At 36.7% G+C, this 15424-nt stretch overlaps 1 protein-coding gene across 2 annotated transcripts in view; it reads right to left on the bottom strand.

Moving 5' to 3' along the window:
* Positions 1-3936: 3936 nt before the first annotated feature.
* The window catches only part of zbtb10 (zinc finger and BTB domain containing 10), a 60790-nt gene continuing 49302 nt past the window's right edge, over positions 3937-15424 (bottom strand). The window contains exons 3-5 of one of the 2 annotated variants that reach the window (XM_041248051.1): positions 9985-10068; positions 5064-5239; positions 3937-4496 (exon numbers count right to left, since the gene is read on the bottom strand). In XM_041248051.1, the coding sequence (XP_041103985.1) occupies positions 4110-4496; positions 5064-5239; positions 9985-10068 (647 nt within the window). In that variant the 3' untranslated portion in view covers positions 3937-4109. The remainder of the gene's footprint in view (positions 4497-5063; positions 5240-9984; positions 10069-15424) is intronic. The other variant, XM_041248052.1, reaches the window with a different exon arrangement.

Raw genomic sequence — 15424 nt, 5'->3', positions numbered from 1 at the left:
TTGCCACTCCTATTTTTGTGTCGTCTGCAAATTTAACAAGTTTGCTTACTATACCAGAATCTAAATCATTAATGTAGATTAGGAATAGCAGAGGACCTAATACTGATCCCTGTGGTACACCGCTGGTTACCACACTCCATTCTGAGGTTTTTCCTCTAATCAGTACTTTCTGTTTTCTACATGTTAACCACTCCCTAATCCATGTACATGTGTTTCCTTGAATCCCAACTGCGTTCAGTTTGAGAATTAATCTTTTGTGCGGGACTTTGTCAAAAGCTTTCTGGAAATCTAAATAAACCATGTCATATGCTTTGCAATTATCCATTATCGATGTTGCATCCTCAAAAAAATCAAGCAAGTTAGTTAGACACGATCTCCCTTTCCTAAAACCATGTTGACTGTCTCCCAGGACCCTGTTACCATATAGGTCCATTTTGGATCTTATTATAGTTTCCATAAGTTTGCATATAATAGAAGTCAGGCTTACTGGTCTGTAGTTACCTGGTTCAGTTTTGTTTCCCTTTTTGGGGATTACGTTTGTCGGTATAACCCCTGTGTCAAGAGACTGTTGCATGATCTTGGTTAGCGGTTTGTAAATAACTTCTTTCATTTCTTTGAGTACTATTGGGAGGATCTCATCCGGCCCAGGGGATTTGTTTATTTTAGAGCTCCTAGTCCCTTTAACACTTCTGCCTCAGTTATGCTAAAGTTATTTAAAACTGGATAGGAACTGGATGACATGTGGGGCATGTTGTCCGTATCCTCCTTTGTAAAACTTGTGAAAAGTAATCATTTAATATACTTTCTATTTTTTTTTCTTCATCTATGATTTTGCCATTTGTATCTCTTAGACATTTAACCTCCTCTTTGAATGTTCTCTTGCTGTAATATTGGAAAAACATTTTGGAATTGGTTTTAGCCCCCTTAGCAATATTCATTTCTATTTCTCTCTTGGTCTTTCTAACTTCCTTTTTGACTTGCATTTGCAGTTCTGTGTACTCTTTCTGTGTATTTTGTTTTTGGTGCCTTTTTTCGCTGAATTTTTTTTTTTTTAATTGACCTATTAAACCATTTTGGCCATTTAGTTTTACATTTAGATTTGTCTACTTTAGGGATGTAATTGTTTTGCGCCTCTAGTACTATATTTTTGAAGAACAGCCATCCTTTTTCTGTGGATGTTTTCTTTATTTTACTCCAATCTACTTCTGTTAGTCTCTGTTTCATACCTTCATAGTTTGCTTTTCTAAAATTGTCAACCTTAGCTTTAGTCATTACTTTTGGGGTTTTAAAAGCACTTCAAATGAGACCATGTTGTGGTCTGAGTTTGCTAGTGGTTCTCTGACCTCTGTTTTAGTTATTCTGTCTTCGTTATTTGAAAAGACTAAATCAAAAGCATACCTCCCCTCTAGTCGGTGCCTTGACAAATTGTGTAAAGAAGCAGTCATCTGTCATTTCCACCATTTCAATTTCATCCGTCGTGCTACCCACTGGGTTTTCCCATTTTATATGGGGGAAGTTGAAATACCCCATTAGTATGGATTAGTTAGACGCATTTCTAATGTCATTGTGTAACAGATTATTTTGCTCACTGTCTGAATCTGGCAGTCTATAGCATGCTCCTATTATTATTATTCTAACCCATATTGATTCAGCTTTATTTTCTTTGTCCAGGTTTAACACCTGGGCTTCAAGACTGTTTCTTATGTATAGTGCTACCTCTCCTCCTCTTCTGTCCTTCCTGTCTTTCCTATACAGTGTACACAAATATTATATTCATCCCCATCACTCTCAGACAACCAAGTTTCTGTAACACCTATCACATCATAGTTACTTGTTAGTGCAGTAGCTTCAAGTTCTAAAATTTTGTTTCTAAATACATTTAATAGTTGTCTTACCTGAGTTGTTTTCCTTGTTTTGATGCAGTCTCCCTTCTGTTTTTGATTTCTCCCTCCTTCCTTTCTAGTTTAAATGCTTCTGAACCTGCTCGAGGATCTGTTCTCCAAGTAGGTTGGTTCCCTTTTTATTGAAGTGCAGTCCGTCACGTCTATACAGGTAGTCTTTGTTGTACAATGTGGTCCAATGATCAAGATAGGTGAAGCCTTCCCGTGTGCACCACGTCTTCAGCCATGCGTTTAGATTAATTATTTCCAGCTGTCCATATGGTTCTTTGCAAGGTGCCGGCAGTATTTCAGAAAATACCACAGTTTTGGTCTTGTCTTTAAATTTCCTTCCTAGCTCTCTGAATTTGTTTTGCAGGGATTTTGGTCTTTCTCTTCCAATGTTGTTTGTACCGATGTGGACGACTACTACCGGGTCGTCTCCTGTTCGTTTTAGGAGCCTGTCCACGTTCTCAGTGATGTGCGTGACAGAGGCTCCTGGAAGGGGGCACTCTGTTGTAGTAAGGGGATCCAAACTGTGAACTGAACTTGCTGTATTTCTTAATATGAAGTCCCCAACAATCATGACCTCCCTTCTTTTTGCTGTCTGGTCACCACTGTTAATAGGGTCCTGGATGTTGTTCCTTTCGTTCTCTTGATAGAAATAACATTTATTCTGTGTTTTTAAGCATTAAGGCATGTCGCAGCAATTTACAAAGTTGAACAAGTTTATTTTTTAAAATGTTGTTATGACAACAACTGCTATGGCAGTGGCATAGCTTGGATTTGAACTGGTGATCTCCAAGCTACAGAGATACGCCACTGAGGAGCAACACGGGAACAGTACAGTAAAACATTTTTTTTACTGCAACACTGTGCATCCGCTGGGTAAACACAGTGTTTCAGTAACAAACCACTTTCTAGTCAGACAACGTCCCCTATCGGTTAACAAAACTACATACTGCATTGACTTCAGTTTTATCAAGGAGAGTACAGCACTATATTTTGTCATTTTTATAGTCGAATGTGGCCACCACTGTAATTTGACACAATTGGGGCTACCCTGGAGAACTAAATAAACATGTTCTGTGGGTAGAATTGTACACAGTTTTTTTTTTTTTTTTTCTTTTAATGATAGAATTTTAGGTAAAACTTATAATTAACAATTAAGTGTTTAAAGTAGTTGATGAACATATACTAAATTGAATACAATATGTTCCTTTCTGAAGTAAGTTAGGTTTAATTTCTCTTCAGTAAATAAATAAATAAATAAAAGATGGTTTGATAATTTTATTTAAAAAGCAGAGACATGCAAAGTCATTATTATCGCATAAACATTTTTGGTTAGTCTTTTTCTATTTCCAAAGTAGCCTAGTTTGACACATTTGGGGCTACCCTGAGAATAATTCTAACAGATTGGTAGTTCAAAGTAATCTCACTTTAACATGAAGAGATTGTATCGGATTAGCTTTAGTTAAAGTGAATTTTCTGCATCGTGATGGGTTCATGTGCAAGACAACCCCAAGCCGAACATGAAAAGATTTAAAAATGTCAGTTGGGGTCCTGGGAAATGTTGGTGGTGTTTTCTGTTTCACACAATTCTGTTTGGCTTACATAAATGAAACATTCATTAGGGCCATAATACACTAAAAGGCCACAAATAGATTTTTAGGTCCAAAATTAACACAGAACAATGTATAAAAAGGTGCACATTTTCCATTTAATATATTCAAAGTCTGTCAACATAAGACATCTCACAGGGGACCAAAATTAAATATTGTGAGCTCTTTGTGCCCCAGTAATACTAAAAGCATTTGCGTTTGCAATTACGTATGTTATATATATTATATATATAGTTAAATTATAATCTATATATATATATATATATATATATATATATATATATATATTTTTTTTTTTTTTTTTTTTTTTTTAATTTGCAAATTATATTAAAGTTGCAGTGTTCAAGTAGCATAGAGTTTTTTTTTTTTTTTTAATCTTTTAACAAACAACATTAAAGAAAAAAATTATATTGTTTAATAAGTCCATAATATCTGTATTTCTTAAAATAAATAGAATTAAGTTTTTCTTTTAAGATGATTGGCCTATCATGAATTAAAAATGCATGTATACATCCTATTCAAATTAATTACATCACCAAAATCCTGACTTTTCTTTCCTCTTTCTCCAGTGGGCCCACGATTCCAGCGTCCAACTCCTAATCCTGTGCATCTATTTTGAAGGCCCTTTGTTCAGCATATCTCCCTCAAAGCTTGTCTTGAAAATGTAACCATGATCAGTGTTAGCACTTTTATCATCGAAAGTGACAGACATGTCGCCGGCATCAGCTTTGTCCCAGGGAGACTGGTCATTCTCAATCGGCTCTTCACCTTCATCCCCAAGGTCTTCCTCACCCCCCTCAATTTCCTCATAGTCATCTTCTCTGGAGAACTCTAGATCCTGCATCTGGTCCAATCCCTCTTGTGAACCTTGATGCGAGTCTGCACAGTCTACACACACTCCATAGCGCCGAGACCCATGTCTGATCCCAACACTGGCTGCTAGCATAAAGATCTTCTTACAAACCATGCATTTGTATTTTTTGTCCTTCTTGTGTACCTAAAACAGAAAGTTATTACATACAGTTTACAGAAATACAGATTATTTATTAAACATTCCTGTTGTATATTGTACGTCTATATATTGGTATCAATCGGATAAAACATGAGACATGGGAAAAGACTCAAGAAAAGGACTACGACTTGATTTTGTTCAGATATGTCAGCAGAACATATTAAAATGTTTCACCAAATGAATCTTATTTTTAAATTAAAACAGACTCAATGGTCAAGCCATCATGGATTTTACACTGCAATCTTCTTGAATTGCATCAACCATCCATCTATGTTTATCCCATGATTGTATCTAAAAATAGTTGTTTGATGCAATACAGGGCATTCCCTGGTGCTGTAAAATGGTCTAATCAAATCCATCTCATCCCAGAGGGTATACAGATTCTTGATTCATTTCAATTTTTGTAGTATTTATTAACTCATGAACCCTTTTGTTCATCTGCGTGAGTGTGGGGGGGGTATCTGTATGCATGACATCTAGTTACAATGTTAGGTTGTGCTTAAATACATATCTTCCAAGGTTTTTACAAGCTATGGAATTTGAACAACTCACCAGGGAATGTCTCTTCACGTGTTCTCGTCGGGTGAACAGTTTTCCACATATGTCACAACTAAAAGAACGCACTCCCGAATGTATGATCAGATGCCTCTTTAGTGTTCGTCTGTGTTTGGCGATGTAATTACAGTGAGGACACTTCAGCTTGTTTACAGATGAAGCTGAAGATTCATCTAGACAAAAAGATTAAAAAAATATATTGTGAGACACTTTGCGACAGTTCATTGCCTTTAGTTAAGTTTTTTTCCCTAATATTTTATGGTGTATGCACTCATGTGGTTCTATTTAATATCCTAAGTACAGGCACTGCACAGCCTTCATCATTCCATTCAAATCACGTGACAGTAATCTTTCAACTCTCTGAACCCATAACCACTCAATGATTGAAGACACCATAAGAGAGTAGGGAAAACACATTAATTAAGAGAGACATTTGAAGCTACTAAATATACTTTCTACAAGTAGTTTCTCAAATTGACAGGGTGTAAACATTTTAACAATCCACTCGAGAATAGCCTTTTCACACTTGCACACCCGAGCAGAGCCCACCCAGCACGGTTCGGGTGTGTTCGCATACTGTTCAAAGTAGAAGCTGCACTGTGGAATTCAGTGGAAACAGGCGCACAGAGGAGTGAATCACAAGGTCGTACTGTCCGAAACGATCATTGGATAACGAGAAAACAGGTGGTTTTGTGGGCGTTACGCTGATGGAATGTCTGTCTCTGTTGCGGCGCTGCCTGTGTACTCTGTGAGTCGAGTTGTTTAAAAAAGCAACTAGCTGTTTTGTGAGAGTTCTATTCTGTGGAGTCATTCTGGAGTTGTATATTCAGAAAAAGTACCTGAAAATAAAAAAAAAATAAAAAAAAACTTAATTGAATTTATGCATTAATTTAGTTATTATAGCAAATCGTTACTCTATCACCCATTCAACCCAAGGAGGTGGTGGAGGTGAAACCTTTAGTTTTATAACTTATTATTTCTAATTTATCATTAACTCCTGAATAATACTACGTACTCAAGAGTGACTTTTTTGTTTTTACTCCTGTTGCTATAACATGGCTAGCTGCTGTAGTAAGAACAGAAAATGGTGACAAGTGTAGATTCAACAAGTGGACCAATAAAAGCTTATTTATTTTACCAACTGCACCGAACGCAAAGCCAATGTGTTTGTTGTGCAATGATTGTGTGTCAGTGGTTAAGGAATACAATATGAAAAGGCATTTTGAAACCAAACAAAGGCTTTTGGAAACATGTATCCAGAGGGCACAGGAGTTAGAAGCTCAACTGTAGACGCGCAGATCTCATCTTAACAGTTATAGTATTAATGTCACTGTAACAAGACGAAGAGCCCTGTACATTTATTTTTAGAACCGGGTATCCCCCTCCGCCCGTGTGTCTCGTGTTATTGTTTATTTGTGTATTATGATTTATTTATTATATTTATGATGGCAAAAGCAGTAGTTATTATTTTTGTATGTATTGTTGTATTGGTATATATGACGGAAAAGTGCTGTGTGTTTTGTTTTGTTTAAATGTGTTCTGACAGAGGCGAGGTTGGCAGCTCGTCTTCTGCCAGTAATTAAAAACCTCATGCAGAAGATGGCCATCTCCCAAATTAACTAAGTGAATTTGTTGCTAATCCGGAGATGGTCACCTGTATAAATACCTGCAGCTCTTTGCACTTTGAGGTGGGTGAACTGAGGAGAATACAGGAGAGCGAGGTGATTGAAAACAAAACTAAAAATATAAAGATAGGATCAGTGAAAGCAATTGCCCAACCTGACCTATATAGGTTTTGTTTTTGTGTTCATTATTTGTTTTTTGTTCAACTTTTTGTTTTGCTCTGTGAGCAGTGTTTCCTGTTTAAATATTTATTTTATTTTTGTTATTTAAAATAAAATTTTCACTGTATCTGCAGTGTCTGTCTTTTGGCTCTCACATCTGGCCTGACGTCACCACACTGCCATCCTGTCACAGTTACATACATTTTAAAATGTTTGTAATGATACTCTGTTAAATGTTCACACTGTTCTATTATTAAAGTACTATTCATTTGGTAAAATGAATAAGTCTTGTTCAACATATGCACATGAAGTTATGTAATATTTATTATTGTTTAAAATGTGCAGAGTAAAATACTCTAGCCCACCTACTCCTAACTTGTTTGCAATCTAGTTGAAGAGCCCTGCTCTAACTTAGGCAACTATCTGTCCAGGGTATATAAGAAAACACATGCAAGCAGTTTTACCGCAAGTACAGCATAAACTAGTCTGTTTTATTGCACATGAAACTACAGATGGGAGAGACAAGTGTCCTGAACAATGTATTTAATTTGTAATTTTTTGAAAATTGCATATTTTTATAATAATGCCCCTCGTTTTCCCACTAGTCTAGTCTTGTTGACTGACCTACAGTACATCGTTAATAGTGGACTGCTTTAAGAAAAATTTTGTGGAAACTACAGTATCTCAGGGACTTAAATAATAAAAAAAATGAATTCAATAGATTTTTTATGTAAAAATGTTATTTATGTTCAAATTACATTGTTAATTCTTAATAAATTGGTAAAAACTGAAAAAAAAACAACACAATTGGTCATTTTGAAAAACAGAATTTGCCACTCCCAAGAATGGAAAATCAAGAGCCCTAAATACAGGACTAAACCACAGTGCCAGTGCTTAATTTGTAAAGTGGTGCCGGGGTGCAAGCAATGACAATAACACCGCCCTAAGAAACGTACATTCAAAATCATAACACGTTTATTTGAAGGAGTATTGTACGTACTCGTGTTAGATGTTTACAGTCACATATTCTACATAATATAGAAAGTAGTAGTACATGCAAAAAAATTAAAGGCAACCACAGGACAAATAATAATAATAACAATAATAATAAAAAAAAAAGCTTATTTTAATTTACGTTATTCTATTTTTGCGACATGTTTTGTATGTTTTTTTTTTTTATTTAAATAGTTTAAAAAAATCTAACAACTTAAAAGGCATAAGAGGACTCCAGAAGGATGACATTGATAAAAAAAAACAAATAAATAAATAAATAAAAATACCCAAACATGAACATTGGTTTGACCCACAGTCTGCACTATTATCAGCGATGTTTATGCAACTGAAGATGCTGGTAAATTACAAAAATGACAGTTTAAAAAAAACAAAACAAAAAAAAAACACTTAGGCTAGGTAGTTGTTAGTATGTTTTTAGTCTCCATTAATTAAATTATATTAATTGAAAAAGGCAAGAGAGAACTAGATCGTTATTATTTTTTATTGTTTTGGTTTAATAAAATATAGCTGGCTATATTATATTGAAGTAGGCTACAATATATATTTTTTCATTAAAAAGTTGTTCTTTGTTGAAATGAATGTTCAGCTTTCATATTTTGTTGTGTACTACTCACTTAATCAAGTAGTACAAGAAGTTGCTTGTATTGTTTATGGTGTTTTTTTTAAATCAAGTAAGCTTATTTGTGTACAAAAAACCACAACAGAGTTGCAGCCAGTGTCATCTTACTTAAAGGCACTCAAGCTGAAATCGTAAAGTAATTTAAGTAGGCTACAAACGTGGCTCAGTCTCTCTTTAGCGCACATGCAAAAACTTTAAAGACTTAATACAATTGTGTTGAGAATTTAGAAAGAAAGCACTTTATTTTTAACTAGAGGTACCAGGAATATGACTCTGCACGTTGTGCTTATAGTAGAATAGATCAGTTGCGCGTTGCTGGGTGAAAAATAAAAATCTTGGGACCACATGACAGCTGTTTTATGCCTTGACACAAAATTTAACCAATCAGGAGAGTTGAAGGGGCGGGTTTTCTGTGTTAAGCACTTTGAGAGGCTAAAACGTTAAAAATGGCTACTAAAAAAAATAACCAATTATTTTCAAAGCAAAAATAGTGACAATGAATGCAGGGGGTTAAAATAAGCCGGCGATCCAGATTCCGGACGACAAGTCACCGAATTCAACATATCTGCACCGGTGGTTGCAGGTCTGTGACCAAGAACGGCGTCCATTAAATCATAATGTTTACTTTTTTTACAGTCAGACTCGTTTTATTGTTATGATCTTTAGTTTTTTTGTAACCTGTTTTATTTCTTTAATTTTTTCACAACACTGTTTTGCGCTGTGGTTTAGTCCCGTATTTCTCAATTCCTGTGAAATCTTTTGGTAGACTATTGTTTCGGATAGTACGAGTTAACCCCGCCCCCAGCCTTGCTCAACACCGAGCCAGTACCAGATATCTTGCGAGGCCAGAGTTTCATGGTTCCGGCTGGGCTCGGCTCGACAAGAGTGAAACTAGCCATACTGTGAGGGCTCGGGTTGGGTTGGGTGTGCAAGTGTGAAAAGGCTACAAGTGTCAAACTATATAGCTTGATTATGAATTTAACAATGAAACAAATATATTCTAATTTTGAATCTTCGTTTTCTTCTGATTAGAACATTGTTGTAAGTAAAATGAACAAATACCCCACCCAGTTATTTTACATTGGTCTTGCTGATTTTATTTTAAAATAGGGGACAATTCTGCCTAAATAAGGTATAGGCCTACCAAAATATTTAGTGAACAAATTACTCCCCCCGTCCTTTGTCATACATAAAATGGATACATTTTGGACTTAGGAGACAGCTTGCTTATCAACTGCATACATCTGAAGTGTGGATGCTTATCTGTACCACTGTCATTGTCATACTGTTTGATCACCAATAACTAACTAACTATTCAGAGATACCAGATAGATATTTACTATAGTAAGCAAGAGATCGAAGTGGTGTAAAACAGGCAACAACTCAGGTCAGAATATAGTTTCTATTCAAACTATTAATTCTGGTCTTTTATTGGAACAATTAGGTAATTCTCCAATCAATTTTTTTAAAATTCGATGTAATGAGCTTTTAAATGCTTCACCGTTTTCCCAGTTGAATCTTTCATTTTTAATTTCTCGAGGCTGTGTTTCTTGCAACAAGCTGTACTGGATCTGGTTTGTTAATTCTGTAGGAAGAAAAAAAAAAACTGTGGTTACTACTGCTGAAAAAAAAGAATAAAATAGTACATTTGGCATGACTTTAATGGGCTCTTGAATCTGATCTAGGACATCTATATATGTTATTTAGATTTTATGCACAATTTTCCTTTTTAAGTCCCCTGCTCCAAGATGATCTAATGCAGCGGTTCTCAAACTGTGGTACGCGTAATCCTGGGGTTATTTTTTGCATTTTCATAAGAGTTGCCATACTCAGACAAAGCATTAAAACGCATTGGGAATTCCTTTCAATTTATGGCGTGAAATGGCACGTGATGCTAGTTTTAGTTTCAGTTGCAAGACAATCATGCAGCTTTGGGATGTTTATTGCAAACCTCCAAGAGGTACCAACGAGAAGAAAGATACACAGAGTCAATGACGTACAGAGCCGTCACCAACAATCACCGGACAGCGGAAATATATTATATTTAAGTAGTCTGTTTTTCATTTTTTATTAATTTCATTTTTTTCAGGGCTTTTGCTTTTTATATACTGTATAAACATTCCAAAATGCTTGGCCGTTTGTCAAAATATGTATAGTAACACAACACTACTTGCACATTTAAGTTGTACTTTCTTTCCTTGGTTGTCTTCCACAACTAATTCATGGTCACATGCAAATTCTTCCAGGGTTGTTGTGTGCAGGCTTTTTTCCACCTATTTCGCCACAATATTCAATTCTATTTTAAATCCTCCATATCTTAACTGTAATACAGCTTTTAAATTCCATGAACAAGTCTGCATTCGTAACTGTAATCTCTTGTTTTAAATCCAATGTTGGTGACGGCTCCTTGTTCTAAAACCAATTCCAAAATGTTTTTCCAATATTACAACAGCAAGAGAACATTCAAAGAGGAGATTAAATGTTTAAGAGATACAAATGGCAAAATCATAGAGGAAGAAAAAAAAATAGCAAATATGTTAAATGATTACTTTTCACAAGTTTTTACAAAGGAAGATACTGACAACATGCCCCACATGTCATCCAGTTCCTATCCAGTTTTAAATAACTTTAGCATAACTACGGCAGAAGTGTTAAAGGGACTAGGAGCTCTTAAAATAAACAAATCCCCTGGGCCGGATGAGATCCTCCCAGTAGTATTCAAAGAAATGAAAGAAGTAATTTACAAACCGCTAACCAAGATCATGCAGCAGTCTCTTGACACAGGGGTGGTACCGACAGACTGGAAAATTGCAAACGTAATACCGATCCACAAAAAGGGAAACAAAACTGAACCAGATAACTACAGACCAGTAAGCTTGACTTCTATTATATGCAAACTTATGGAAACTATAATAAGATCCAAAATGGAAAATTACCTATATGGTAACAGGGTACTGGGAGACAGTCAACATGGTTTTAGGAAAGGGAGATCGTGCCTAACTAACTTGCTTGATTTTTTTGAGGATGCAACATCCATAATGGATAATTGCAAAGCATATGACATGGTTTATTTAGATTTCCAGAAAGCTTTTGACAAAGTCCCGCACAAAAGATTAATTCTCAAACTGAACGCAGTTGGGATTCAAGGAAACACATGTACATGGATTAGGGAGTGGTTAACATGTAGAAAACAGAAAGTACTGATTAGAGGAAAAACCTCAGAATGGAGTGTGGTAACCAGCGGTGTACCACAGGGATCAGTATTAGGTCCTCTGCTATTCCTAATCTACATTAATGATTTAGATTCTGGTATAGTAAGCAAACTTGTTAAATTTGCAGACGACACAAAAATAGGAGGAGTGGCAAACACTGTTGCAGCAGCAAAGGTCATTCAAAATGATCTAGACAAGATTCAGAACTGGGCAGACACATGGCAAATGACATTTAATAGAGAAAAGTGTAAGGTACTGCACGCAGGAAATAAAAATGTACATTATAAATATCATATGGGAGATATTGAAATTGGAGAAGGAATCTATGAAAAAGACCTAGGAGTTTTTGTTGACTCAGAAATGTCTTCATCTAGGCAATGTGGGGAAGCTATAAAAAAGGCTAACAAGATGCTCGGATACATTGTGAAAAGTGTTGAATTTAAATCAAGGGAAGTAATGTTAAAACTGTACAATGCACTTGTAAGACCTCATCTTGAATATTGTGTGCAGTTCTGGTCACCTCGCTATAAAAAAGATATTGCTGCTCTAGAAAGAGTGCAAAGAAGAGCGACCAGAATTATTCCGGGCTTAAAAGGCATGTCATATGCAGACAGGCTAAAAGAATTGAATCTGTTCAGTCTTGAACAAAGAAGACTACGTGGCGACCTAATTCAAGCATTCAAAATTCTAAAAGGTATTGACAGTGTCGACCCAAGGGACTTTTTCAGCCTGAAAAAAGAAACAAGGACCAGGGGTCACAAATGGAGTTTAGAAAAAGGGGCATTCAGAACAGAAAATAGGAGACACTTTTTTACACAGAGAATTGTGAGGGTCTGGAATCAACTCCCCAGTAATGTTGTTGAAGCTGACACCCTGGGATCCTTCAAGAAGCTGCTTGATGAGATTTTGGGATCAATAAGCTACTAACAACCAAACGAGCAAGATGGGCCGAATGGCCTCCTCTCGTTTGTAAACTTTCTTATGTTCTTATGTTCTAAATCTTGCAAGCAGTGTCACAAATAGAAATGTAGGAATTTGCTGCCACTCAGTAGTTGGGGTGGGTTTGAAGTATTCAGAATGAATCAATGATAGATACAAGTCAGGAAGGAGGGACATTGACCAGCTGCACTGGGAAAGGTGTTTTTCTTTGTAGTAGAAGTTTTTTGTTTTTAAATGGGAAAGTGGTGAAGTTCATTTTAAATTGAGTAACCATTTCCAGTGTTTTGCTGGTGCTTATTGGCTATACACAGATTACATTTTTTTGTATCAAGGGTGTTGTATCTTTTTATTTTTTATATTTTATCAGTTAAAACCAAAAATCAGAAACCCTAATTATATTATTTTAGCCATTTATTCACACTCACACACACTTGCAAAAGTATTCAGACCCCTGACCAATTTTCTCATTTTACCGAATTACAAATGGTACACTGAAATTTCATTCTGTTTGATATTTTATTTTTAAACACTGAAACTCAGAATCAATTAATGTAAGGTGACATTGGTTTTATGTTGGGAAATATTTTTAAGAAAAATAAAAAACTGAAATATCTTGCTTGCATAAGTATTCAACCCCTGTGCTGTGGAAGCTCCCAGTTTGCACTGATGAAAGAAATTGCCCTAACGAGGACACAATTACCTTACCATTGGCCTCCACCTGTGAACCATTAAAGTTGCTGTCACATTTTCTGGATAAAAACCCCACTGTTGAGGTTCATTGGTAAGGCTGTGAATCTGAAGGAAAATGAAGACCAAAGAGCATTCTACAGCAGTTAGAGATAAAGTAATACAAATGCATAGATTAGGGAAAGGGTACAAAATAATATCCAAGTGTTTGGATAGCCCAGTGAACACAGTTGGATCAATAATCAGGAAGTGGAAGCTGCATCACATCACCCAGACACTGCCAAGAAAAGGCCATCCTTCAAAACTCAGCGCTCAAACAAGAAGGAGAGGCCAACAATCACTTTGAAGGAGCTACAGAGTTCAGTGGCTGGGAGTGGAGTACTGGTGCACCAGTCAACCATATCAAGACCTCTGCATAACACTGGCCTGCATGGGAGGGTGGCAAGAAAGAAGCCGTCACTCAAAAAGTACCGTCTGGAGTTTGCAAGAAAGCATTAGAGTCACCCAGCTGCGATGTGGGAAAAGGTTTTGTGGTCAGATGAGACCAAGATAGAACTTTTTGGCCAAAACTCAAAGCGCTATGTGTGGTGCAAACTTAACACTGCCCATGCCTCAAGACACACCATCCCTACAGTGAAGTATGGTGGTGGCAACATCATGCTGTGGGGCTGCTTCTCATTAGCAGAGACTGGGCATCTTGTTACAATTGAAGGAAGAATGAATGGAGCAAAAAAAATACAGGAAAATACTGCAAGAGAATCTGCTTCAGTCTGCTAAAAAACTGATGCTTGGGAGGAAATTCACCTTTCAGCAGGACAATGATCCCAAGCACAAGGCCAGAGCAACATTGGAGTGGCTCAAGAACAAAAAGGTGAATGTCCTACAGTGGCCCAGTCAAAGTCCTGATCTCAATCTCATTGAGAATCTGTGGCACTATTTGAAAATTGCAGTCCACAAGTGTCATCCAACCAACCTGAACAACCTGGAGCAAATCTGCCAAGAAGAATGGGCCAAAATCACTCCGACACTGTGTGCAAAGCTGGTACATACTTACCCCAAAAGACTTGAAGCTGTTATTGCAGTGAAAGGTGGCTCTACCAAATGTTAATGTGTGGGGGTTGAATACTTATGCAAGCAAAATATTTCAGTTATTCTTAAAAATATTTCCCAACATAAAACCAATGTCACCTTACAATAATGGATTCTGAGTTTCAGTGTTTTAAAAATAAAATATCAAAGAGAATGAAATTTCAAAGTACCATTTGTAATTCAGTAATATGAGAGAATTGGTCAGGGGTCTGAATACTTTTGCAAGCCACTGTGTGTGTACACACACACACACATATACATACAGCTCTGGAAAAAACTGAGACCACTGCAAAATTATCAGTTTCTCTGGTTTTACTATTTATAGGTATGTGTTTGGTAAAATGAACATTTTTGTTTTATTCTATAACATTTCTCCCAAATTCCAAATAAAAATTAGTCATTTAGAGCATTTATTTGCAGAAAATGACAACTGGTCAAAATAACAACCTTGTACTTGGCTTGATTCATGCGCCCTTCACAAAGACAAATCTGCCCGATTCCAGCCTTGCTGAAGCACCCCCAGATGAGTCCAATTTTCAGCTTTGCCCAACACCTGGTCGTCTAATGGTTAGACGGAGACCTGGAGAGGCCTACAAGCCACAGTATCTCGCACCCACTGTGAAATGTGGTAGAGGATCGGTGATGATCTGGGGGTGCTTCAGCAAGGCTGGAATCGGGCAGCTTTGGCATGAATCAAGCCAAGTACAAGGTTGTCCTGGAAGAAAACTTGTTTCCTTCTGCTCTGACAATGTTCCCCAACTCTGAGGATTGGTTTTTCCAGCAGGACAATGCTCCATGCCACACAGCCAGGTCAATCAAGGTGTGGATGGAGGACCACCAGATCAAGACCCTGTCATGGCCAGCCCAATCTCCAGACCTGAACCCCACTGAAAACCTCTGGAATGTGATCAAGAGGAAGATGGATGGTCACAAGCCATCAAACAAAGCTGAGCGGCTTGAATTTTTGCGCCAGGAGTGGCATAAAGTCACCCAACATCAATGTGAAAGACTGGT

This window comes from Polyodon spathula, chromosome 4 (genome assembly GCF_017654505.1).
Source record: "Polyodon spathula isolate WHYD16114869_AA chromosome 4, ASM1765450v1, whole genome shotgun sequence".
Lineage (NCBI taxonomy): Eukaryota > Metazoa > Chordata > Actinopteri > Acipenseriformes > Polyodontidae > Polyodon > Polyodon spathula.
The sequence above is the reverse complement of the archived record's forward strand: the minus strand, read 5'-3'. Positions and strand labels throughout refer to the sequence as shown.